The sequence below is a fragment of the Pleurodeles waltl genome, chromosome 1_1, assembly GCF_031143425.1.
Source record: "Pleurodeles waltl isolate 20211129_DDA chromosome 1_1, aPleWal1.hap1.20221129, whole genome shotgun sequence".
Taxonomy (NCBI): domain Eukaryota; kingdom Metazoa; phylum Chordata; class Amphibia; order Caudata; family Salamandridae; genus Pleurodeles; species Pleurodeles waltl.
Window position 1 is genome coordinate 65,650,156 of NC_090436.1, and position 24,582 is coordinate 65,674,737.

The 24,582-nt window shown below is 44.7% G+C and overlaps 1 protein-coding gene across 1 annotated transcript; it reads left to right on the plus strand.

Annotated features, from left to right (window-relative positions):
• The first annotated feature begins 183 nt into the window (after positions 1-183).
• Positions 184-24,145, plus strand: CCL27 (C-C motif chemokine ligand 27). Its single transcript, XM_069213803.1, has 3 exons — positions 184-373; positions 10,486-10,612; positions 23,892-24,145. Exons 1-3 carry the CDS (start codon positions 316-318, stop codon positions 24,019-24,021), a joined length of 315 nt encoding a protein of 104 aa, XP_069069904.1. The 5' UTR covers positions 184-315; the 3' UTR covers positions 24,022-24,145.
• The last annotated feature ends 437 nt before the right edge of the window (positions 24,146-24,582 follow it).

Consider the following 24,582-nt stretch of genomic DNA (forward strand, 5'->3'; position numbering starts at 1 on the left):
CTTTTACCTGTCATCGCCACCCAATTTACAGGTATGTACAGGTACAGCGAAGGGAAATTCTAGAACTAGCAGCTGCTCACATGTCAACGAAAGGAAAGTTTGTGTTTATAAAACTTCCCCATCTAGTTTGTCGACTATTTCCCTGTACAGGGAGCCCCAAAGGCATTAGACTTTTGGAGGAGGACGTCCTTCAGCTTTGGCTCAGACACAAATGGATCACTGTGGTGTTGTGTAAACCCCAGGCAGGTGTGTGTGTCCTCTGCACTCTCAGCTCCCTACATCTGCATTTGATTGTGTTGCTGGTGCCGGGCAGACATGATGAAGGCTCTTGTGTTCTTCTGCGCATTGATGCTTATACTGCCCTCTCTAGAAGGTAAGCCCTCTCAGATACTCCGCCCGCAGCACTCTGCTAAAGCGGAGGGGGTATGGGATTTCAACTCCGCCCGCAGGAGTATGCATGTATGTATATGGTATTTCTATAGCACAAACCTAGCCAAGAAACAGCGGAGAGCTGTACGGTCCGAAACCAGCATGAAGTCAACGAGTGATAGCAGAGGAAGCTGGTGTCTGATGGTCAATGCATTGTCATGTAGTGTTCTTTAAAGAGAGATGAGCACATTTAAGAACTTCTCAATTTACTGGCTGATTCTGTGTATTGGGCAATTTTGTTTGTTTTTACTGCACGGATTCTTTTACCCTGCACCATCTCTGCAGGGCTGGAAATTTGTGGTATTGTCCTCATAAGGTAAATGTTGAGCACAGGTCACGTGCGAACGAGGAGTTATGCGCATTTTCTGATTAGAAATGGAGCATTTCCAATCAGGTTTTAGCTCAGTTTTCTTCAAATGACTTGTTTGCGGGAATCCTCATGCAGACAGAGAGCCCTCTGGCGTCTTTTTGTCCTGAAATTCTCACGTTACTATAATTGTTAATAGTTCACACTGATATGTACCTGCTGCTAAGGTGTGTCTGCAACCAGGAGGACATACATTTGAAAACTTCTTCTACTGACACTGATAAAATGAAGGCTTAGGCCCATATTTATACTTTGTTAGTGCCGCATTTGCGTCATTTTGTGACGCAAAAGCGGCGCAAACTTACAAAATTGTGGCCCATATTTATACCTTTTTAGCGCCGCATTTGCGTTATTTTTTTATGCAAAAGCGGCACAAATTTACAAAATACAATTTTATTTTGTAAGTTTGCGCCACTTTTGCATTACAAAGTGGCGCAAATGCGGCGCTAAAAAAGTATAAATACGGGCCTGTATTTTGTAAGTTTGCACCACTTTTGCGTCAAAAAGTGGTGGAAAGGCGGCGCTGAAAAAGTATAAATACGGGCCTCAGTGTTTGCATTTTATAAATATTGTAAACCACATTTTTGTTACCTGCTATGTTTATTGTTTTTCCGTTGTGTACGATTTACAGATCTCCACATCTGAAGGTGTTTTTTTGCTTGTCACAGACCCTATCAAGTCTCTAAAAAACAGGAGTCGTGCAGAGGCTGGTTCCATCCTCCACCAGCCTCACAGCCTTTCTCACAGCTCTTCCGTCGGAGTGTTAGTTATTAGAATAATGGTACATGTGAACCTTTACCATACATATATTGTGCATTTAACTGGCCACTCATTGTTTGCTATCACTTACAGGTATTGTGATTAGCATTATAAGCTATTATGGCAGACCTTCGTCAGGAGTGAGGAGTGTCCCCACTGCTTGTGGGGAGTCTTGTCATTCAGTCATGATAGATTCAATATATATATATTGCATAAGTGCCCTGTAGAGTTAAGGATAGTAAATCTGTACACATTCCCGGGTATATAGTGCCTAGGTACCCAGGGTATTGGGGTTCCAGGAGATCCCTATGGGCTGCAGCATTTCTTTTTCCACCCAAAGGGAGCTCAGACAATTCTTACACAGGACTGCCGCTGCAGCCTGAGTGAAATAACGTCCACGTTTTTCACAGCCATTTTATACTGCACCTAAGTAACTTATAAGTCACCTATATGTCTAACCCTCACTTGGTTAAGGTTAGGTGCAAAGTTATTAAGTGTGAGGGCACCCTGGCACTAGCCAAGATGCCCCCACATCGCTCAGGGCAATTTCCCCGAACTTTGTGAGTGCGGGGACACCATTACATGCGTGAACTACATATAGGTCAATACCTATGTGTAGGGTCACAATGGTAACTCCGAACATGGGCATCTAACATGTCTAGGATCATGGAATTGTCCCTCAATACCAGAATATTGGGGGGACAATCCCATGCATCCCCGGGGCTCCAGCATGGACCCTGGGTACTGCCAAACTGGCTCTCTGGGGTTTTCTCTGCAGCTACCGCTGCTGCCAATCCTCAGACAGGTTTCTGCCCCCTGGGGCCTGGGCAGCCCAGTCCCAGGAAGGCAGAACAAAGGATTTCCTCTGAGAGAGGGTGTTACACCCTCTCCCTTTGGAAATAGGTGTTAAGGGCCTGAGAGGAGTAGCCTCTCCTGGCCTCTGGAAATGCTTTGAAGGCCACAGATGGTGCCCTCATTGCATAAGCCATTCTGCACCGGTTCAGGGATCCCCCCAGCCCTGCTCTGGTGTGACACTCGACAAAGGAGAGGGGAGTGACCACTCCCCTGTCCAGCACCTCCCCAGGGGAGGTGCCCAGAACTCCTCCAGTGTGTCCCAGACCTCTGCCATCTTGAATGCAGAGGTGTGAGGGCACAATGGAGACCTCAGAGTGGCCAATGCCAGTAGGTGACGTCAGAGACCCCTCCTGATAGGTGCTTACCTCTCTCTGTAGCCAATCCTCCTCTGAGGGCTATTTAGGGTCTCTCCTGTGGGTTTCTCTTCAGATAAAGAATGAAAGAGCTCACCAGAGTTCCTCTGCATCTCCCTCTTTGACTTCTGCCAAGGATCGACCGCTGACTGCTCCAGGACGCCTGCAAAACTGCAACAAAGTAGCAAGAAGACTACCAGCGACATTGTAGCGCCTAATCCTGACGGCTTTCTCGACTGCTTCCTGGTGGTGCATGCTCTGAGGGCTGTCTGCCTTTACCCTGCACTGGAAATCCTAAAGAAATTTCCCGTGGGTTGATGGAGTCTTCCCCCTGCTACTGCAGGCACCAAACTTCTGCTTCACCAGTCCTCTGGGTCCACTCTCATCTCGACGAGCGTGGTCCCTAGAACACAGGAGCTGGATCCCAGTGACCCCCACAGTCCAGTGGTCCTTTTTTCCATATTTAGTGGAGGTAAGTCCTTGCCTCCCCACGCCAGACAGTAATCCTGTGTACTGCGTAAACTGCAGCTGCTAGGTCTTCTGTGCACTCTTGCAAGGATTCCTTCATGCACTGCACCGCCCAGGTCCCCAGCACTCCGTCCTGCATTGCTCAACTCGCTGAGTTGGCCTCCAGCTTCGTGGGACCCTCTTTTGTGTTGCTGAGACGACCGCCGTGCTCAGATTTCTTGAACACCTGTTCAAGTGCTTCTGCGGGTGCTGCCTGCTTCTACATGGGCTCTCTGTTTTGCTGAGCGCCCCTCTGTCTCCTCATCCAAGTGGCGACCTCCTGGTCCTTCCTGGGCCCGGGCAGCACCCTTTTTCTTCAACCGCAACTCTTGCAGCTAGTAAGGCTTGATTGCGGTCTTTCTGCGTGGAAACAACTCTGCATCCTCCAGCACACCGTGGGACATCTTCTGAGCAAAGGAGAAGTTCCTGGCACCTCCCATTGTTGCAGAATCTTTGGCTTCTTGCACCCGGAGGCAGCCCTTTTGCACCTTCATCCGGGGTTTAGTGGGCTCCTGCCCCCCTTGGACACTTGCGTGACTCTTGGACTTGGTCCCCTTCCTTTGCAGGTCCTCAGGTCCAGGAATCTGTCTTCAGTGCTTTGCAGTCCGTTGTTGTCTTTGCAGAATCCCCTATCACGACTTTACTGTCTTTCTGGGGTAGTAGGGTAACTTTACTCCAACTTTTTAGGGTCTTGGGTGGGGTATCTTGGACACCCTTAGTATTTTCTTACACTCCCAGTGACCCTTTACACACTACACTAGGCCTGGGGTCTCTTTGTGGTTCGCATTCCACTTTCAGAGTATATGGTTTGTGGTTGCCCCTAGGCCTATTGCATCCTTTTGTGTTCTGTAGTGTTTGCACTATTTTTCTAACTGTTTACTTACCTGATTTTGGTCTGTGTGTATATTTTGTGTATTTTACTTATCTCCTAAGGGAGTATATCCTCTGAGATACTTTTGGCATATTGTCACTAGAATAAAGTACCTTTATTTTTAGTAACTCTGAGTATTGTGTTTCTTATGATATAGTGCTATATGATATAAGTGGTATAGTAGGAGCTTTGCATGTCTCCTAGTTCAGCCTAAACTCCTCTGCTATAGTTACCTCTATCAGCCTAAGCTGCTAGAACACTACTAATCTACGAATAAGGGATAGCAGGACCTGGCACAAGGTGTAAGTACCACAAGGTACCCATTATAAGCCAGGCCAGCCTCCTACATTGGTGGTGCAGCGGTGGGATAAGTACTTGTAACTGCTTTACCACTTTGTCATTGGTGCTTTTCATAAGAAAAACATAGACCAAATACTTCAGAATATGCACAGTAGCCTAAACAGCTTAACTTTACTTCTCTAAAATTTTCTAAAAAGTTTCTGAACAGTTTCTGAAAACATTTAAAAGTTTTCAAAAGTTTGAAAAAGTTTTTCTCTGTTCTTTAAAAAGTTCACAAAAAAGTTTTTTTCTCTCTCTGTCCTAAACCTTTTCTATCATGTCTGCAGTAGAGCTTACTCCCACAGTTGTCCAGGCAACATAAGGGAATCTAAACTTTAAACGTTTGAGGGGTCTCTGCATTGAAAGAGGTTTAGCAATTGGTAAGAATCCTACAAAAGATCTTCTCTTTAGCCTTCTCCTACAAAGTGACCAGAACTAGTCTGGCCCATCCCAGGATCAGGAGGTAGAGGAGCGGGGTACCCAGCCAGACTCAGAGGAGTCCCCTGAGGATGCTGGGGAGGGTTCTTCCAAAGACCTGTCAGCTAACAGGCCATGTAGTGACACTGGTAGTGGGAGGGGGTCACACACTAGTAGGGCACCTTTCACTCCTAAAGGCTAGGTTACTAGAGTCTAGCCAGTTAGGGACAGGTCTCTCTCTGCCAATTCCCACATTTCTTCTGTGTCTCCCAATTCCCAATCCTCCTACCCTTAAGATAACTTAATAGAAAGGGAACTCAGAAAGCTGAGGTTGGAAGAGGCCAGGCTGAAGCTTAAACAGCAGCAGCTGGCCTCAAGCAGGGAATCCCTGGATGTGGAAAGGGAAAGGCAGCGGTTGGGTTAGTTCCCCATGGTGGCAGCAGCAGTGTTTGTGATAGTAATCCTGTTAGAGAGCAAGATTCCAGAAACCTGCATAAGATAGTCTCCCTTACAAGGAGGGGGATGACATTAACAAGTGGTTTGCTGCACTTGAGAGGGCCTGTATGGTGCAGTTGGTCCCTCAAAGGCAGTGGGCTGCTATCTTGTAGCTATCTTTCACTAGTAAGGGATAGGCTCCTTACTGTCAGAGAAAGTGATGCTAACAATTACAGAGTTTTGAAGGTTGCACTCTTGGACGGATTTGGCTTAACCACTGAACAATACAGGATTAAGTTCAGAGACACCAGAAAAGAGTCCTCTCAAGACTGGACAGACTTTGTAGACTGTTCAGGGAAGGCCTTAGAGGGTTGGTTACATGGCAGTAAGGTGACTGACTATGAAAGCCTGTATAATATAATCCTGAGAGAGCATATTTTGAAAAATTGTGTGTCTGATTTGTTGCACCAGTACTTGGTAGACTCAGATCTGACCCCTCCCCAAGAATTGGGAAAGAAGGCAGACAAATGGGTCAGAACAAAAGTGAACAGAAAAGTTCATACATATGGTGACAAGGATGGCAAGAAGAAAGATGGTCGAGAAATCTCAGGATAAGGATGGGGATAAAGGTAAAACTAAAGATCCTTCTTCAAATCCTAAACACTCTTCAGGGGGTGGGGATAAATCAACTTCTTCCTCTTCTTCACAACCCACACACATTAAAAAGCCTTGGTGCTACTTGTGTAAAAATAAAGATCATAGGCCAGGGGATAAGTCCTGCCCAGGTAACCCCCCTGAGCCTACCACCACTAATACATCAAACTCTAGTACCCCTAGCAATAGTGGTAATAGTGGTGGGACTGCTGGCAGCAGTCAAAATAAGGGTGTAGTTGGGTTCACTTTTGGGTCCATCATAGAAACTGGGGTAGTCACTCCCAAGACAGTTTCTGTCACACCTGGTGGCATTGGCCTTGCCACACTGGCTGCTTGTCCCCTTACAATGGATAGGTACAGGCAGACAGTTTCAATAAATGGTGTTGAGGCCCAGGCCTACAGGGACACAGGTGCCAGTATCACGTTGGTGACTGTAAACCTAGTGTCTCCTGCACAGCACATCATTGGACAACAATACAAGATTATTGATGTCCATAACTCCACTAAGTTCCTCCCCTTAGCTATAATTCAGTTTAGTTGGGGTGGAGTTACTGGCCCTAAGCAGGTGGTAGTATCACCTAGCTTACCTGTAGACTGTCTCTTAGGTCATGACCTAGAGGTTGGGCTGAGGTACAGTTTAATACCCATGCAGCCATGCTGGGTATCCCTGAGGAATTGCTTCCTCTCATTTCAGCTGAAATGTAAAAGCAAAGGAGAGAAAAAAGGCCTGAAAATTCAGGATCCTTCTCCAACAACAGGTAAAAAGGGATCAAAGTATTCCCTGCCCACCCTGCCATTCAGGATACCATTCCTGTGGTGGGAAAAACCTCTCCTGGGGTGGAACCTGTACCAAGAGAACCATCAGCTAGCACAGCTGTACTCCCTGAGGTGGAAGTACCTCTCTGTGGGATAACTAATATTGGTGAGAACAAGTGTCACCACTTTAGTTAACATGGAGCATCCCTCCAACCCTCCCAGAGAAACTTTAGTGCAGCAACCCTGCACTGCCTCACAACACTTAGGACAGCAACCCTGTCCTAGAGTGGAGCTCATAGGACAGCATCCCTGCTCCAACACAAGAGAAACAGCATCCCTGTTCTCTCTTCCAGCCATATGGACACGGTTTTTACCCAGCTATGGCTTTATTGAGACAGCATCCCTGTCTGGCATTCTCATCACTTGATATAGGTCCAGTTCCCACTGCTCTAAACATAAACATACTAATAGGTACTCTGAGAATATAACTTCACATTGTTGGCTAGCTAAAAGAATTCAAAAAGGGTGGTTCACATCCCCACAGGGAGGTAACCATATAGTGGATGATAAAGGGAGTAACCAATCTATTGCAGAGCTACTCCCCACTTATCACCACTTAGACAATAAAGACTCAACTGGCCAAGGTTAGCCTTATTGTCCTTCGTTTGGGGGTGTGTGTGTAGGAAGGTAGCCTCTTTCTAGCCTTGTTACCCACACTTTTGGCCTGTTTGTGAGTATATGTAAGGGTGTTTTTACTGTCTCACTGGGATCCTGCTAGCCAGGGCCCCAGTGCTCATAGTGGAAACCCTATTTTGTCAGTGTGTTTGATATGTGTTATTGGGATCCTGCTAGCCAGGACCCCAGTGCTCATACGTTTGTGGCCTATATGTGTTCCCTGTGTGGTGCCTAACTGTATCACTGAGGGTCTGCAAACCAGAACCTCATTGTTTATGCTCTCTCTGGTTTAAAATTGTCACTGCAGGCTAGTGACTAATTATACCAATTCTGATCGGCACACTGGAACACCCTTACAATTCCCTGGTATATGGTACCTTGGTACCCAGGGTATTGGGGTTCCAGGAGATCCCTATGGGCTGCAGCATTTCTTTTGCCACCCATAGGGAGCTCAGACAATTCTTACACAGGACTGCCACTGCAGCCTCCTTTGTAAAACACATTTTTTGTTACCTGCTGTGTTTATTGTTTTTCCGTTGTGAACGATTTACAGATCGCAACATCTGAAGGTGTTTTTTTGCTTGTCACAGAACCTATCAAGTCTCTAAAAATCAGGAGTCGTGCAGAGGCTGGTTCCATCCTACACCAGTCACACAGCCTTTCTCACAGCTCTTCCGTCGGAGTGTTAGTTATTAGAATAATGGCACATGTGAACCTTTACCATACATATATTGTGCATTTAACTGACCACTCATTGTTTCCTATGACTTACAGGTATTGTGATTAGCATTATAAGCTATTAGGGCAGACCTTCGTCAGGAGTGAGGAGTGTCCCCACTGCTTGTGGGGAGTCTTGTCATTCAGTCATGACAGACTCGATATATATATTGCATAAGTGCCCTGTAGAGTTAAGGATAATAAATCTGTACATATATATATATATAAATATATATACATATATATCTATATATCTACATATATATATATTTTTATATATATATATATATATATATATATATATATATATATATATATATATATATATATATATGTAAAAATGTTACAGGGACATTATAGTTAGGCTCACATTTTAAACATACAAAACCATAGAAATTCACCAGTTATAGTTAGAGTTACCTCAAGTAACTAACTCGCACACTATGGGCCTTAATTTGTAAATAAAAATGTGCCTGTGCCCAAACCTGTCCTCTGAAATACGTGGCTGCTGCATTTAATTGTGCGAGCACAGAATACTGAGGCAGCATAATCCTGAAGCCATCTCGGGTCTCTTTTATCCATTTATAGCCACTCCCTGCCCCTTTAGCTCACTCTTGCAGCTTTTTGCTTTATCCCTTTGTGGCGTTTTTTCGCTTTACTCTTCCTCCATCTTTCCGATACGTGTCTTTTACGTGCAGTAAATGCTTGAGGCAGAAAAATAAGTGTTGGCCCTCAAAAATAAGTGCCGAAGCCCCGCACCGGAAATCACAGGCTCAAATTAAGCACTGCCCTTCACAGCAGTGCATCATGTATGCGTTTTTCTGCCTGCGTGCAATCACCATCCTGTTTATTTTTCCAGAGTATTTTAACCTGTCAATTACGTAGTAGAGCATCAATAATTTACGCACTTCGATTGTTTCCTTAGGCAATGGGTTGCCGTTGTCCTTGTTGATCTAGCAGTAAGAGACACCACCCTCCCAGACAATAAATCTACTGATTTAGCACAGTAACCAGCAAATAGGATCTGAGACCACTCAATAACTGAGCTCTAGATCGAAAATAAGTTTAGATTTTATTACAGAATTCTTAATATAAGTGGTACAGTAAAAGGCAGATTGCCATGAAGGCTCAGAGAGAGAACACAAAACCAGAACCGATATCCCCATTTACACAGTTAAATATCCCCAAATTCCAAGTGTCAAACTTGTAAAGAGTACTGACAGCATTCTCAGGAAGACAAGGAAATTCTCAAAATAATCGGACAAAGTCTCAGGAGGAAAATGAGAAGTCGCCTACCTAACCTTCAAAACTAGGATTTTTTATATGTTTTTCTTTTGCATATTCAATTAGCAAAATGGCAGACTTTGCATGACATAATTATGTATAGGTCATATTGGCAAATCAAAAGCAACTTGGTAATAATTAAAACTTTTAGTACTAACCTATTTCTTAAGGTAAAAGGCAATCTTCTATTTGCCTTTTCAACGACTGCACTCTGGAGATGTATAATTCAGATATTAAACATTTCTCTAATAGAAGGTCATAGAATTATGTTCTTCTGCAGACTTACATTGGAACTTTCAGTGGATTTTTTTTTTAAATGATCTTGAAAACATGGTGGAAAGTTTGATTCGCAATACAGGCTTCCTAAAGATAATCAGTATGTATGTGCCTGCATTCAGTGCTCTGCAGAAACTGTGAAGAGGAAAGAGTCTCAGTGAGTCTTTCATGGGGGGTGGGGAGGCAGGATGAGCAGCACACCAAAAACGTCACTCATTCTCATAAAATGGAGTCTTGCACAAAAGTGTGGCCTAACTATCCTCTATTATCAATCCTACTTCTATCTTAGCGCCAAGATATCTACAAGGTGAACACAACGCTCTACAAATATTGATTACTTTACCTACTTAGCATTATAATGAAGTAATTTCAAGCGCATCTTCTTTAGTTCATTGGTTCCAACCACATGCATTATTATTAAAATCACTAATTCACACAAATAATTTGTCACCCAAAATTTACACATAAGAAAAAAAACCTTAGCACAACTCCAGTAACAACTCCTTCCTCCACCATCCATAGCACAAGGACCGATTTTGGTAAGAGTTCTGGAACTTCTTACATTACTTCAAAAGCGTAAAGGGTATTTCTAGGAGCGTCTACTAAAATATCCATGAGTCAATGGCAACTCATTTTGTGTGTTCTTTAAAATTGATATCATCAGATTTGCAGTTGTTTTTCATTAATGATGGTTTTGACAAATATTTACATAGAAACCCAAATGTAATTGTTTTCTCTGCACAGCTTTTGTTCGACTTTTTCTATTCATCACACAATTTGTATTCTTTCAGGAATGCCAGGAAGACCCCCACCCTGTTGTACTGAGTTGGCAAAAACATTCCGTCATCATATTCTGAAGCGTGTGCGAGACGTTACAGTTCAAAATAAAGATGGTGTCTGCAACATTAAAGCTGTTGTGTAAGTTTAAGCATATTATTGTGCTTTAAACATAAAAGATGCTCAGGGCAATTGGGGCATCCACAAGCTGTAAGAGTGGAAGTAACATGTAGCTGTGAGGACCAAATATCTGTAGACCTGTCTCCACGACCATAAATGAATGCTACATCCTGAGAAAGATTGTGTGAGCCAATAATTACTTCTTGGGACGAGTAATCTTACCCAAAATATGCCATCATCAGACTCAAGGGATTTCAGAATGATGAAGCCCAATTAATTCTCAGATATAGCCATATTTCTTAATAATATCTAAACCTGCTTCACTGCTACCTGCTACCAAGCATTCTCTATTCCAATGGTCAGAGAGCAGTAAATAATTTGGGCCAAACCCAGGGGTGTGGCAAGCCGAGATGGCGTATTGATGTGTATTGCACCAGCTTCTGTGAAGGATGCCATCCTGCAAGGAAGCATCCAACAAACCTCAAAGGACGACCACAAGACAGTGCCAATAATATCTGTGCCTGCAGGTGTGCTGCGGAACGAGATTGGCTATGACCGCGCAGTGCAGCGCCTTTGGGCTGTGGGTGTCCCCAGCTGGCACAAGACAAGGCCATATTAGAAGGAACAAGGCTTGCCCCTTCAAAGCACTGCATCGCTGTGGCATCCCCTGGGCGTGAGGTGTGGTGGCAGCCATTTTCAGGTATGGTAGCCTAGGTACCTGCGGTCTACCTTGAACGTGGAAGCTACTTAGACCTGGTGCACTGTGGGATTTTCTCAAGTCGGGCGACAGCCGACAGCTGGCAAGGATGATTGCCATGGAAATGTTCTTCTGTGATCCTGAAGGCATGAGCTTATGTTATAGTAGCATGAGGGGCTCCCCTTCCAAGAACTCACCTGAGAGTACAAACTATACTCACAAAATGGGGGAGCTGAGCTGCCAGAGGCGAGGCCTGAGGCCTTTATAACAGAAAACCACTGCTCCCCCATGAGTAGCGAAACATGCTTTCTATGAACTGGAAGGAGCATCCAACAAGGTGCGAAGGCTTTTAAAAATTGCCTGGATATGGCCGCCTCCCCACATAGTATTCAAGTTCTTTTCTCACTCAACACTCAGGGCCTCATTCCGACCCTGGCGGTCATAGACCGCCAGGGTGGAGGCCGGAGGTAGCACCGCCAACAGGCTGGCGGTGCTACATGGGCAATTCTGACCGCGGCGGTAAAGCCGCGGTCAGAAAAGGGCAACCAGCGGTTTTCCGCCGGTTTACCCCTGCCCAAGGGAATCCTCCATGGCGGTGCTGCTTGCAGCGCCGCCATGGGGATTCCGACCCCCTTCCCGCCATCCTGTTCCTGGCGGTTGTTACCGCCAGGAACAGGATGGCGGGAATGGGTGTCGTGGGGCCCCTGGGGGCCCCTGCACTGCCCATGCCACTGGCATGGGCAGTGCAGGGGCCCCCTAACAGGGCCCCATTAAGATTTTCAGTGTCTGCTTTGCAGACAATGAAAATTGCGACGGGTGCCACTGCACCCGTCGCACCCCTTCAACTCCGCCGGCTCCATTCGGAGCCGGCTTCATTGTTGAAGGGGCTTTCCCGCTGGGCCGGCGGGCGGCCTTCTGGCGGTCGCCCGCCGGCCCAGCGGGAAAGTCGGAATGACCGTCGCGGTCTGTTGACCGCAGAGCGGTCTTCCGACGGGGTTACTTTGGCAGGCGGCAGAGTCGGAATGACCCCCTCAGTCAAGATTTTTCAGGATAAATATTGTGAAAGTTCTGCTCCTCAGTTTGCTTCGAAGCAGCCTTAGATAGAACCCCACACAGGCGTGATTAAAAATGGATTCCAACAACTCTGAGGGCAAATGAGACCACACCTCTGTTCAAAATCTGCGTATCCGAAGTCACCTGAGCTGCAGCGACAGGCGTGGCTACACCTGACCTGCAGTGATTTCTCTTATACAGAACATTGGGGCTACTGAAATTCTTGTGGGTTGAGCCAATACTCAGCACTTAATCACTTCCCCTGGAAGGTTGCTGACAATGTAATGGAGGGGGCATATGCCTGAATGTGCCAGCATGCCTTAATGGCCCCAAGCAAGTAGATATCAGTGGCAAGTTGAACATGATCATAAACGCTATCCAAGAAGAGAGGATGGCCATGTACCTTAAGACAGACACTGTAGAAATAGATGTGAATTTATTAAGAGCAGAACGCCACAAACTAGTACACCAACTCTGCGATTGATCCTAAATAAACTGACTTGATGAATGAGTGACAAGAACTCCAAGATTGAGTACGCTACATCAAGAACAGGACTGAAGATGCGTCCCGTAGAGCGAGAAGGAGTAACTTACATAAGTGTGCATGTCAGAAAAAGCAAAGGACCACCCATGTAACTATTCTTGAATACTGGCACTCAACATTAGTAGCCTTGTAAGGAAGAAATGTGTAACTTTAGGGGTGGGCCTCCAGGGGAGACCCTAGGAGAGCTTCAATTAATTGGAGGGTTGGGGAGCGCCAGAAAATGGCCAAGACAAGCATCTCACTGATAACTATACTTTGTTTTTTGTGAAAAAACAGAATGGCAGTGAGCCACGCTGAAATGGGCCATCAGTGACATCTTTTGTCAATAAATCCTGGGGTAGGAGTTGAAGGAGAAGGAACTCCAGACAATCCTTAAAATCCCTTGTTCTTCCCTATTTTGACAAAGGCTCACTCACTGGATACTTTTATACTTTAGGAAGACTAGGCAGCACTTAGCAGGTTGGCAATCATGTATGTGATTGCAATTCTAAAAGGGATAACTGAACATAAGTAAAAGGTGACATTTTTTAATTAGTTTAGAGCTGTCAACTTTATAGAATAATGATGAAAAAATATGCTTTTATTCTGTGGGGCCCAGGGAATTCATTTGTGCTATCGGAGGAAGCAGAGCATTTAAAGAATTTGAAGATCACTGACTTAAGGGCTGTCATAGTCCTTTGTATTGGAGACAGCAAACGAGGCCCCAGGGACTCCTTTTTAACCAGGGGTTCGACTATGACAAATAATAGTAAAGCTACTCAGTTACTGGAAAAGAGGTGCCATATTACAAGCTGTAAGATGCCTGATCCCAATAGCATATGAGGACACCACAGTATACATGTTTCCCAACTACACCATAGCTGAACAAAATTAATGAAGTTTCTATTGGAAAAGAAAAGAAAACCAAATACCATCTGCATCAAATATACACTACTGTCTCCGGCAAAGCTCAAGGTGCTTTACAATAGGGAAATCCTCCTCTGCAACACAGCAGCTGAGGGTGCAGAATGTTTGGCAAAGCATGAGAACTCACAATTGAAGAAGGACCAACCCCACAAAGGCAGGAGATGGGGAGCAGAAAGATGTAGGTGATGGAGAACATGCACTAAAGGACCCACAGAAGAACAGACATAATCTCACAAGTACAGAGCATTGATCTGTTGGATCTGACTCTCCACCAAAGTGAAAAGGAGACCCTGGACTTGACAGACAAGGGGTTATATGAGAGCTGTTCAGTTTGAACTATGGGAGTGTAAAGGTTGCTTCCCCAGAGCAGCACACTGGTGTGTAAGGTAGCTCATGGCCCTGGTGTCCCTGGAGTGGCATGGGGAGTTGACCAAGTGGAGGGTCATAGCCTCAGATGCACCCTGTGTGAATGAGTTGCACCTGGTGGTGAATGAGTTGTACCTGGTGTAGATTTGGGACAGGAGACCTTCCAAGGTGCCCTGAAAGTTCAGTTTTCTTGGGATACCACTCCCAAAGGAAAAGTACAGAGACCCAGATGGAGAAGCAGGAGGTGGAAACAGTCAGCAGCGGGTAACAGTGGAACAGTGGTTACCAGCTCTGAGAAGACAGCACCCCAGGTTTGACTCTAGGCAGTCTACTTAAAATCTTGAGGTGCTCCCTGTGCTGTCACACAGACAGAGGGCTGGAGACCGGCCAAAGCCAGACCCCTGCATGAGACCGACAGAGTGTGTCACCCTTGAGGGGATGGTGGTTCCCCTCTGGTAGTCCTGGCTCACCAGGCTCCTGTTTAACTTCAGGGTACAGACCCTGAGTGGCCAGTCTCAGGCTTCCTCCCACCCCTGGCTCCCAACCCTGGACTGGTGGGAAGAACAGTAGAGAAGGCTGTCTAGCACCCAGGCGAGTTGCCCCCTACTCTGAGAAACCTCAGAGGCCAGAGGACCCTTGATGGCCTGGAGACTGGCTCTTGACATTGATAGGTGTCAGTGGCCTTTGCTGGTTACTGTCCATAAGGGCCGCGTTTCCTTGGGTTGGGGACAGAAGTCTGATTCAAGGGCTGGAATGGTCTACATCACTTTCTTGTCCTTGGTGGTACTGTCTGCCTACTGAGATACATCTGTGAGCAAGTTAAGGTTAGGTGCTGCACAAATGGAGTCCACAAGTGAAGAGAACCTCCCCCCCATGGATCAGTTCAGTGGATCAGTAGAGTGTAGACAGAGGGATGCAGCTGAGCTCAGAAGGGCGTAGACCTGACAACTGCCACTGCCTAACAGGGCCTTCTTCCATGTTCTATCGCCTAAGTAGGTAAGCCCATCAAGGTATGGGTTAGTTCATTATGGCTTTTGGCTAGAGGGGGTTCAAAGTGGACATGGCTGTTTCTATAGACTCATTCCCAAACTTTTTTTCTCCATCCCCCTGTTTTCTGAACCCGTTTGTGTTGGCTTTTAGGATTCTACACACTTTACCACTGATAACCAATACTACAGTGATTGTGCTCTCTCTGTTAAACATGATAAAATTGGCTTACACCCAATTGGAATATTTAATGTATTTATAAGTCCCTAGTACAGTGACACCCCATGTAAATTAAATTCCACTAGTGGGCCTGCATCACTAATTTTACCACCTACTTAAATAGCCCTTTCAGCATATCTCAGGCATGCCATTGCAGCCTGTATGAGCAGTTTTACTCTGCCATTTTGACCTGGCAAGATAAACTTCTTGCAAGCGCAAACCCCTCTTTATAATACATGTAAGCCACCCCGAAGGTAGGCCCTAAACAGTCCAGAGGGCAGGTGCAGTGTATTTAAAAAGTTGAACATGTATTTTTGTGTTTTACATGTCTTGGTACAGAAAAACTGTGAAATTAATTTTTCACTACTGTCCAATAGGATAACATTGGGTTAACTTATGACATTTAATAAGTGATAACTTTCAGGTGGAAGGAGGTAGGAATGTTGAGTATTATGCCCAAAGAATTATAATTCAAAAACTCTTTAATGGTAAAGTTGAAAATGCCACTTTTAGAAAGTTGGCATGTTGATGCCATTTGATGCCTGCAGCCTGTTCCTGGGTCACATGGCTGAGTGTAGTTGTTCTCCCAGAGAGCCACACAATAGAGACAGTAGGTGTGCCTGAATGGGCCATCTGCTGGCATGATGGAGGGGGGAGCTACTCACAGCCCCACTTGCAAATGAATATGTTCTGCCCTGCCTTCACACAAAGGATTTGTCACCACTGCATTATTCATGCAGCCGGCTTGGAGGCAGGGGAGGGGGGAAACCGCAGGGACTTCAAATGGAATTCTTTTGAAACATCCCCCTTGCAAAGTGGGAACCAGGTATAAATATTTGACTCTCACACCCAACTTTTCAGTACACTCCTGGACCTGTGGATACTACAGAAGGTCTGCTGTGCTGCTTTGCTGCAAGAAGGCTTGCCACTCTACTGCCCTGTTACTCTCCTGCCCTGGTGCCTGCTGTCCTGCTTGCTACGAAGGAAGACTGGACCTGCACCCTTCATCCCAGGCTGAAGGGTCAACTGAATGACCTCCTGTTCTGAGATACAGGGGCATAACACGCTCCAGAGGCTCCCTGCAACTGTCCAACTAACCTGCTGTCTGGACCTGCAACTGGACCTGCTGTCCTCTGATGGAGGGAGTTTCTGGCCCCTATGAAGAGTCCTTCAGGTCCTGGACCCTTAGTGTGGCATCCGTTGAGCTCCTCTCCAATGAAAAGGAGAAATCCTGAGGTTATGGGCTCTTTGCAGCCACAAACAGGCCTGTTTGCTCCACCGCCAGCAGTGGCCAGCAGTGTGTGATCTGCACTTTGCGCTACAGTGTTGACAGTCTACGGTGACTGCCAATGTCCAACAGGATCTTCACGGTAGAGCAACGACTGTCTGTGATGCCTGGCTTGCTCTTTGCGCTACACCCTCGACCATCCATGACTCTGTGCTTGCTCCTTGCGGCCCCTTCCACGTGAACGGAACTCTTCACACTGGATATGTTAATTGATTTGACCCCGTGCATCCAAAGAAGACTACATCTTCCAAGACACAACTCTCAGAAAATACTACTTATTATTTAAAAGCACAGGACTGAAAAACATTAGCTCCAGTAAACATCTGTTCCAGTAACATAGGGTTATCTAATAAACCTACCTACATTGCATGTCTGTATTTGAAAGTGGCATGCATTTCTCTTAGGTATATGTATACGAGAAAAAAGTGATATTTATCAAAGTAAAGACATTAACTATGAGTAAGAAAATGATAGCACCACAACAAAAGCTGAGTGAGCCTCAAAGCCTCAATGTCCCTCACTTCCCCATTCATATTCCCTCTTCCTTTCTCTTTCCTCATCAAGAATGATCAGTTTCAATTCTGTTTGAAACCTACACACGTCATGTTGATAGATTGGTTTATTCTATTTTTTTTATTTTTATTTATAAAGTTTATATAGCGCGAACATGAACCGTGAGGGTATCAGAGATCTTTACAGATGATCGGAAGGAAAAAACAGAAAAGCAAATAACAACACAATCAAGAGAGGTACATAGGGCAAGATGTAGCAACCGGTTTGCATGTCGCAAACTGCGAAAAACGCAGTTTGCGACATGCAAAACGGCCATCGCAATGCAGATTCACATTTTGCGAGTCATTACCGATTCGCAAAATGTGAATCCGACTCGCAAATGGGAAGGCGTGTTCCCTTCCTATTTGCGACCGCATCACCATGCTGAGTTGCTTTGTGACCGCGAAAGCGGTCGCAAACCAACTTGCAGTTACCACCCACTTGAAGTCCCCCAGGGGACCCCTTCCCATTTGTGAATGTCGCTGAAAAATGAAACCAAATGGTTTCATTATTTTTTTGAATTGCAACTCGTTTTCCTTTAAGGAAAACAGGCTGCAATAAAAAAAAAAACTGCTTTATTTAAAAAAGCAGTCACAGACATGGAGGTCTGCTGACTACAGCAGGCCACCATCCCTGTGAGTGCAGGGAATCGCTATGGGGTCACAATTTGCGACCCACCTCATTAATATTCATGAGGTGGGTCTTTGCGACCCCATAGCGAGTCGCAGAAGGTGTCTGAGACACCTTTCTGCATACGATTTTGCGAGTTGCAATTTGTGAGTCGGTATGACTCGCAATTTGCAAGTCGCAAAATTTTTTTTTGCTACATCTGGCCCATAGTGAAGTGGGGCACAAATTGAGGAAAGATATCTCAAGGGACCAAGCTGACGAGACACTAGACAAGGTCCAACAATCGAAAAATAATCAGGGGTGTAGACAATGAGACATACCGTGTAGCATAGAGCAGAAATGTGTTCATAAGTAATAATTTCACTTATTTTTTGAATGATGCAGTTGAGGTGATCAGTCTGATTTCAGGTGGTAGGAGTTCCAAATTCTCAGGACAATACCCGAGAAGGCTTTGTTGCAAGTTTTCTTTTTATGGAACTTCAGTGGTTTCAGCAACAAAGTGCAGGTGCTTCTGAGGCATCTGCATTCACCGGATAACTCTAAGTTCTGTGCCAAGTACCTTGGGGTGTTGTAGTGTATGGCTTTATGTGTTATGCAGGCAATTTTTGACTGTATCCTTGCCTCATAAGGGAGCCAGTTTAGGGATTTTAGGTCCGGAGTGATCTGTTTGTTTCTTTTTGATCCTGTGATGAGCCTAGCAGCAGAGTTTGGAGAGGCCCTTAGAGGGGCCAACTCGGATCTAGGCAGCCCACATATGGTTGCACTTCCATAGTGCCGCCTGGGAATAACTAGGGCTTGAACTGATACCTTGAAGTCATTAACAGGGAGGAAGGGGTTTCAATTTCCTTAAGATGTTCATTTGCTAGTTCGCTTCTTAAGTGGCGATATTTATGCACTCCTGCATGTTCAGGTTCAATGCAAATGTTATTTCCAGAGATCTCATGGAGTCTACAATGCGTGGTGAGCAGTTCAGAGCAGTTACATGCGTCATCCATAATAAGATCTTGGGAGAAAGTTTTTTGTGGGATGATTAGGAGGAATGTCGTCTAGAGGGCATTCAGTTTGAGATAGTTGTGGGTCAGCCAGTTTTGGGTTATTTGTGGAGTTGTGTTGAGGGACCTAAAATCATCAGTGGAGGAGACTTTCAAGTACAGTTGGGTGTCATCGGCATACATGTGACAATGAGTGTTGGATAATTTCAGAATTTTAGCTAGAGGTTCCATGAATAGGTTGAAGAGAGGACCCCTTTGGGACCCCTAACATAACCGGTGAAGCATTCATTGGACAGGGACTGGTTAACCTTGATTCTTTGGGTTCTGTTGAGGCGGTACAAGGTGAACCAGTTTAGGAAGGCCCCCGATAGCCCCATCCTACTTTTCAGTAAGTTTAGCAGGCTGTCATGTTTAACCATATCAAAGCTAACAATAGATCTAGGAGGATTAGAAGGCAGGATTCATTCTGATCAAGCATTTTTAGCACATCGTTCACTATGTGCTTGAGAGACTATTCAGTGCTGCGGCCTTGGTGGAAGCCAGATTGGAATTGGTCTAGAAGTTGGAATTGTTCTATGTTATAGCAGAATTGGACCGGGACACATTTTTCAAGGAGTTTTGACAAAGTCGGCATGTTTGAGATAGGGCAGAAGTTGTTTAGCTCTCAGCGATCTGCTATGCCTTTTTTCAAAATAGGGGTTACCAGCTCAGCTTTTAGGCAGTCCGGATAGCGTCTTGAAGTAGTGAGGCACTCATTATTTTGCTACAGAAGCTTGAATCTCCCTGAAGATATGCAATGGTAACTGGTCATTCAAGTGGTTTGAGGGTTTCAGAGCTGTTAGAATTTTGTGAATGTCACATTCATCGAAGGTTATGAATGTGTTCCAAGAAGCGTTGTTTCTGGGGGTGTTCCCGGGGAGGACTGGGGGCTCAGCTATCCGTGGAGGAGGGAGGCTGATATGCAGTATTACCGGCAGGTGCTCGCTTGCTGTCAGCAAATCATTCTCAATTATTTCTGTCTTTCCCAGGAAGAAGGAGGCAAGTTCCTTTGCACTTTGGAAGTGGACCGGACTCAATTATAGAAGGCTTTCGGTTGGTTAATTGATTCCAGTTTGACAAGATCAACCAATATTTTTTATTGATTTCTGGCTTGATCAAGAAGAGTTCTACAGAAATCCCATTTTGAACTTCATATGTGTTTGTTATAGGTGTTCCTCATCGATCTTAAGCATTTGAAGTGTTCGAGGGATGGAGAGAATCTCCAAGACCGTTGAGCTAGTCTCAGCTTACGTCTTTCTTCGTTTAGGCTGCCACTGAACTATGGTTTAGAATCTTTGGTGGAGTTGTAGGGGTGCAGTTGAATCTAGAATGTACATCATGGAATTACTGTAGTGATCTGTAAGGGTTTGGACATCTAGCATGTCCACCAGACAGGTCAGGATGTTGTTGCTGAGGGTTGTCAGTTCATTTAAGTTTATGTTCTACATGTTCCTTTTCCATTGTTTGGGTTTCTTCAGTTGAACATCTTTTGCACTCATAGCATCTATGATTACGAAGGTGATGCAGTGGTGGTCTGTCCAGTCACAAGGGGCGATAGATTCAAGTTGGATATTGTCCACATTCCCAATGATTAGGTTCCACCGTTGTTGTGTGTAGTACTGCCATAGACTCGGGTCAGGTCAAGGTCAGCTAGGAAGCTTTTAAGGCTGTTCACTGGTGGGTCATTCGGGTCAGTCCAATGTAGGTTGAGTCTCTAAGGAGAATCTGGGTGGCATGATGCCCAGCATTGGTTGAGATGATTTCCATGTTTGGTTCAATGAATGGGAGATTGTTTCTAGGTGGATGGTAGATACATGAAATTTGCAAAGTGGTCTGTTGTTCCTTGCAATATCAATGCATAAGTATTCACAAGAGGATAGAGCAATGGTCTGTGACTGCTTCACTAAGAGATTGCTACAGTAAATGCGTGCGACCCCACCAACTAGTCTATTTGCTCTATCTAATCCGGTGAGGTCGTCTCTAAGGATGGGACTAGTAAATCCAGCATAGGTGCGGAAAAATCATTTAGTCTTATTTCAGTTGATTAAGAGGTTGGGCTCATCTGTAAGGATGAGGTTGGTGATGTCTGGTGCTTGACTAACAGCAGATCTGCAGTTGAGCAGCATGCATTTCAGGTAAGAATTGATGTCACCTGGATCTCCCCAGTGACCGCCCATCAGCAGCTGGTAGGGAAACTCTTCACAGGGACCGGCAGCCGACAGTTGCATTACATCACCTCTGTGCTGTGCACATGCAGGCCGCGCTCCTGCTGTAACCAGAATCTGAGGGCCTTAGGAGGGGCTCCCCGCAATACCCTACCATACGTGTGGGCACCCCCCCATTCTCTCCTTACCTTGGGCAAGGCCCTGGGGCCTTGCTTGTCGGGGGTGACTGTACTGTAACTCTAGGAAGAGAGCCGCAGGAGCACCCCGGGGAACTCCACGAAGATTACCGCAATGCTTAAACGAGGCAACCAGGTGTGCCTACAGCCCATGACTTCCGGCCAAACTTCCATATCACCCCTAATATGAGCATGGGCATCTCTGTGCACTGCATTTTGGTACCAGAAAACCTTATAAAACGTGGGAGGAGGACGGGTGCGCTGCACCCTAGGCATTCCTAGTGAACCAGGTACTCGGGGAGAAATCGGAGAATTTGTGCTGCACATTGTGATGATTCATCTGCTTCATTGCTACCTGTCATGATGCTATCATGAACATTGTTTGGATACGTACACAGTCAGGAAAACAAATACATCTGTACAATTTACATAATGTGCCCAGTATTTGTAATATATGGTGATTGGTAAGCATTCTGATATGACCTACCTGCTGCATTATCTGGCTGAGGTCATAATGTCTGACATCCTGATTCTGGTGTATAACCAAGGTAATGAGTACTATATCAGATTACTGCATAATATGCACAGTATTGGTATTTTGATGACGTGCAAAATAGACATTTTTCTTTTATTGCACTCATTGTGATGTTTGACAGTTGCCTAGTTTGCAAGCTAATCAGTGTTTTATGATATTTTGGTCTATGGTTCATGTACAATATGTTTTATATTTTTTTATAACATTGGGTGGAGTCTGTTTTGTGGTGTATTTATTGTGTCACTAGTGTGGGTGTGCTGCACAAATGCTCTGCACATTGCCTCTTGGGATAAGCCTGATTTCTCTGTGTCAAGCTAGCAGGGGGTGAGCAGAGGTTATCTTTGGTGTGTAACCGCCTTGCCCTGACTAGGTGGTGTGTTCTGCCTGACTGAGGTACATACCCTAGTAAACCAGAAACCCGATTTCTAACAAGAAGCATATTTACAATGCTAAATCCACATCTATCAAACTGTGAATGATTTGGTCACTGGGGAGAATGCAGAAAATACTTGCAAGGAATTTAGTTTCTGTTTATCAAACGAATTCTAAAATATTGACTCATCCCTTAGTCAATCTTTTAATAATACCACTTCCACCTTGTAAAGAAACTCACCAACAATTGGTCTTCCTTCAATGATACATCATAAACTGATCTTATAACAATTATTTCCAAACTCAATCCGTCTATTCATTTCTCAGATTCGAAACCAGCTAGCATAGCAAAAGATGTGAATATGCATTTACTGCTGTAATGGACCAACTGCATGAAGATAGGTTAAGTCGCTCTTATTTAAAACAAATATGCTAATATGTATGCACTTTATATTCTTTGACCAGTCTTGCACCCCCTCTCCCTCAAAACGTCTTGAGAGCTTTGTGAAAAAGAAACTGAAAGAGCCATTGTAGTGTCTTAGAACAGTAAGAGTTAGTACCCCGTACTTAGGGGGGACTTATGAAGGACATTACATAATCTCTATGGGAGGTGTCAGGGTGTGGTCCTAACAGTTATTGAAATATCATGAATTAGTTTTGTGTAAGACGCTGCTGAGTAATGACATTGATTCAAAGTTCCGTGTGTGGTATATTCTTATGCATGCTTCTGGGTTGGGGAGGATGAAACAGTCACCAATAACAACTGTGTCAAAGTTTGTTGTGCCACTGAAATAGGTATTCAGAAAGTCATCAATGATGTTAAGGATTGTTGATCACATTGAAGCCTGACCACTGATTGAATATGATTTTTTACTGGCTTTTGACGGGATTATACATAACTGAGCAACCACATTCTGAGAGACCACTAATTTATAAATAGGGTTCTAAATTTGTGTGCAATAAATTACTAATCATTCTCAACGACTAAGAGGTAGGTTGTTCTCTAACTCCATCTCTCCCTTACAGAGTCCCCCAGAGTTCTATTCCAGGACCGCCAATCTTCGTCCTCTCGGAGATATTCTTAAGAACGCCACTTATCACTTCACCGATATCTAGGCAACACTCAGCTTTAGTTGACATCTCCCAATGACATCACAGATGTAGCTGCAATGCTTATAACTTACATTTATTTCTTGTAAAAGGGTATTTTTTACATCACCTCTCCTTCCAACTCTCCCCAGGCAAAAGTGTCCAGACTTCTTAAATGTACTGCATTATAAACCAGTCACTAGGGAGAGCACTCAATCTTGTGGTTTTATCATAAACAGGTTCTTCAACATACAAACATTTCTTAACAATATCTCAGAAAATTCAATCAATCTTACATTTGATATTTTCTTGGGTTGGTGCCTCATGAATTCTTCTTGGCCCATAGGTCTAACTTTTTCTTCTGAGTAGGAGTTTAGTAGAAATACATGGAAGTTGAAAACGGGAGAGTGTTTGTCGGGTGGTCAACGGGGATGGAAAGGGTAAAGAACAGGAAAAGGAATAAGGAAGTCAAAAGAAAGATGGAGTTAGTAGGGTGTCACCTGAAATGCCATAAAAGGTTCCTTGCTCTATACCTCTCAATAGCATTTTTATGTCTTAGGTTATGCAGAAGTAGGGGAGAGGTCTGATATTGAGTAAATCTCCAACTGCTTAAAGAGTACAATCATAATAAAATGAAGAGCTTGTGTTTTTTGCCTTTTGTTTCACCATCTTACTTCGTTCCACCAACAGGTTGCATTTTAAGAAGAGAACGGTCTGTGTGGATCCTGAAAACCGTGCCTTACTGACCTGGCTGTGCATGCACAAACACCATCGAAAAACCTGCTCCTTACTAACTCAGGGGACTAGTTTTCCAAGATAGAAAATGGTCAAGACTATTTCCCATTAGCAGCCATTTTGATAAATGCAAAACCCCATCCTAAAATGAAACATACAAATGGAAACCTTAAGATGAAATGAAATGTATTAAAAATAAAAACTTCCAATATGGCTCCATGATTTTATTTTAGAATATTGTTTAACTTTTCAGTGATCAATATTTGCATTAAATTGAATGAAATTACATTCTGCAAGAGAGCAGAACCTAAAGGACAGGAAATGAATGGCTGAGGGAAGCCCTTCATGGGCCCTAGGGTTCTGGAAGAGCACAGATGCGGAAAGTCTTCAGTGCGATTCATTTTGCCCTCCAGGTATCTTGAGGGGTGGCAGAACACAGGTAGCCCTCGTGGGACTGGGGGAGTAAGCAACAGGGGTGGGAAAGCATGGAAAAAAGTATCTCACAGAGGTACAAAGTGTGGTTAAAGCACTCATGCAGCCCACAAGATTTGCCTGTACCATAAATATTAGTCTTCTGGGGCATTGGAAAGTGGAGAGAGATTACAGGGTGGATACAGTGAACTCTCTGTGGACACAGACCTCTTAG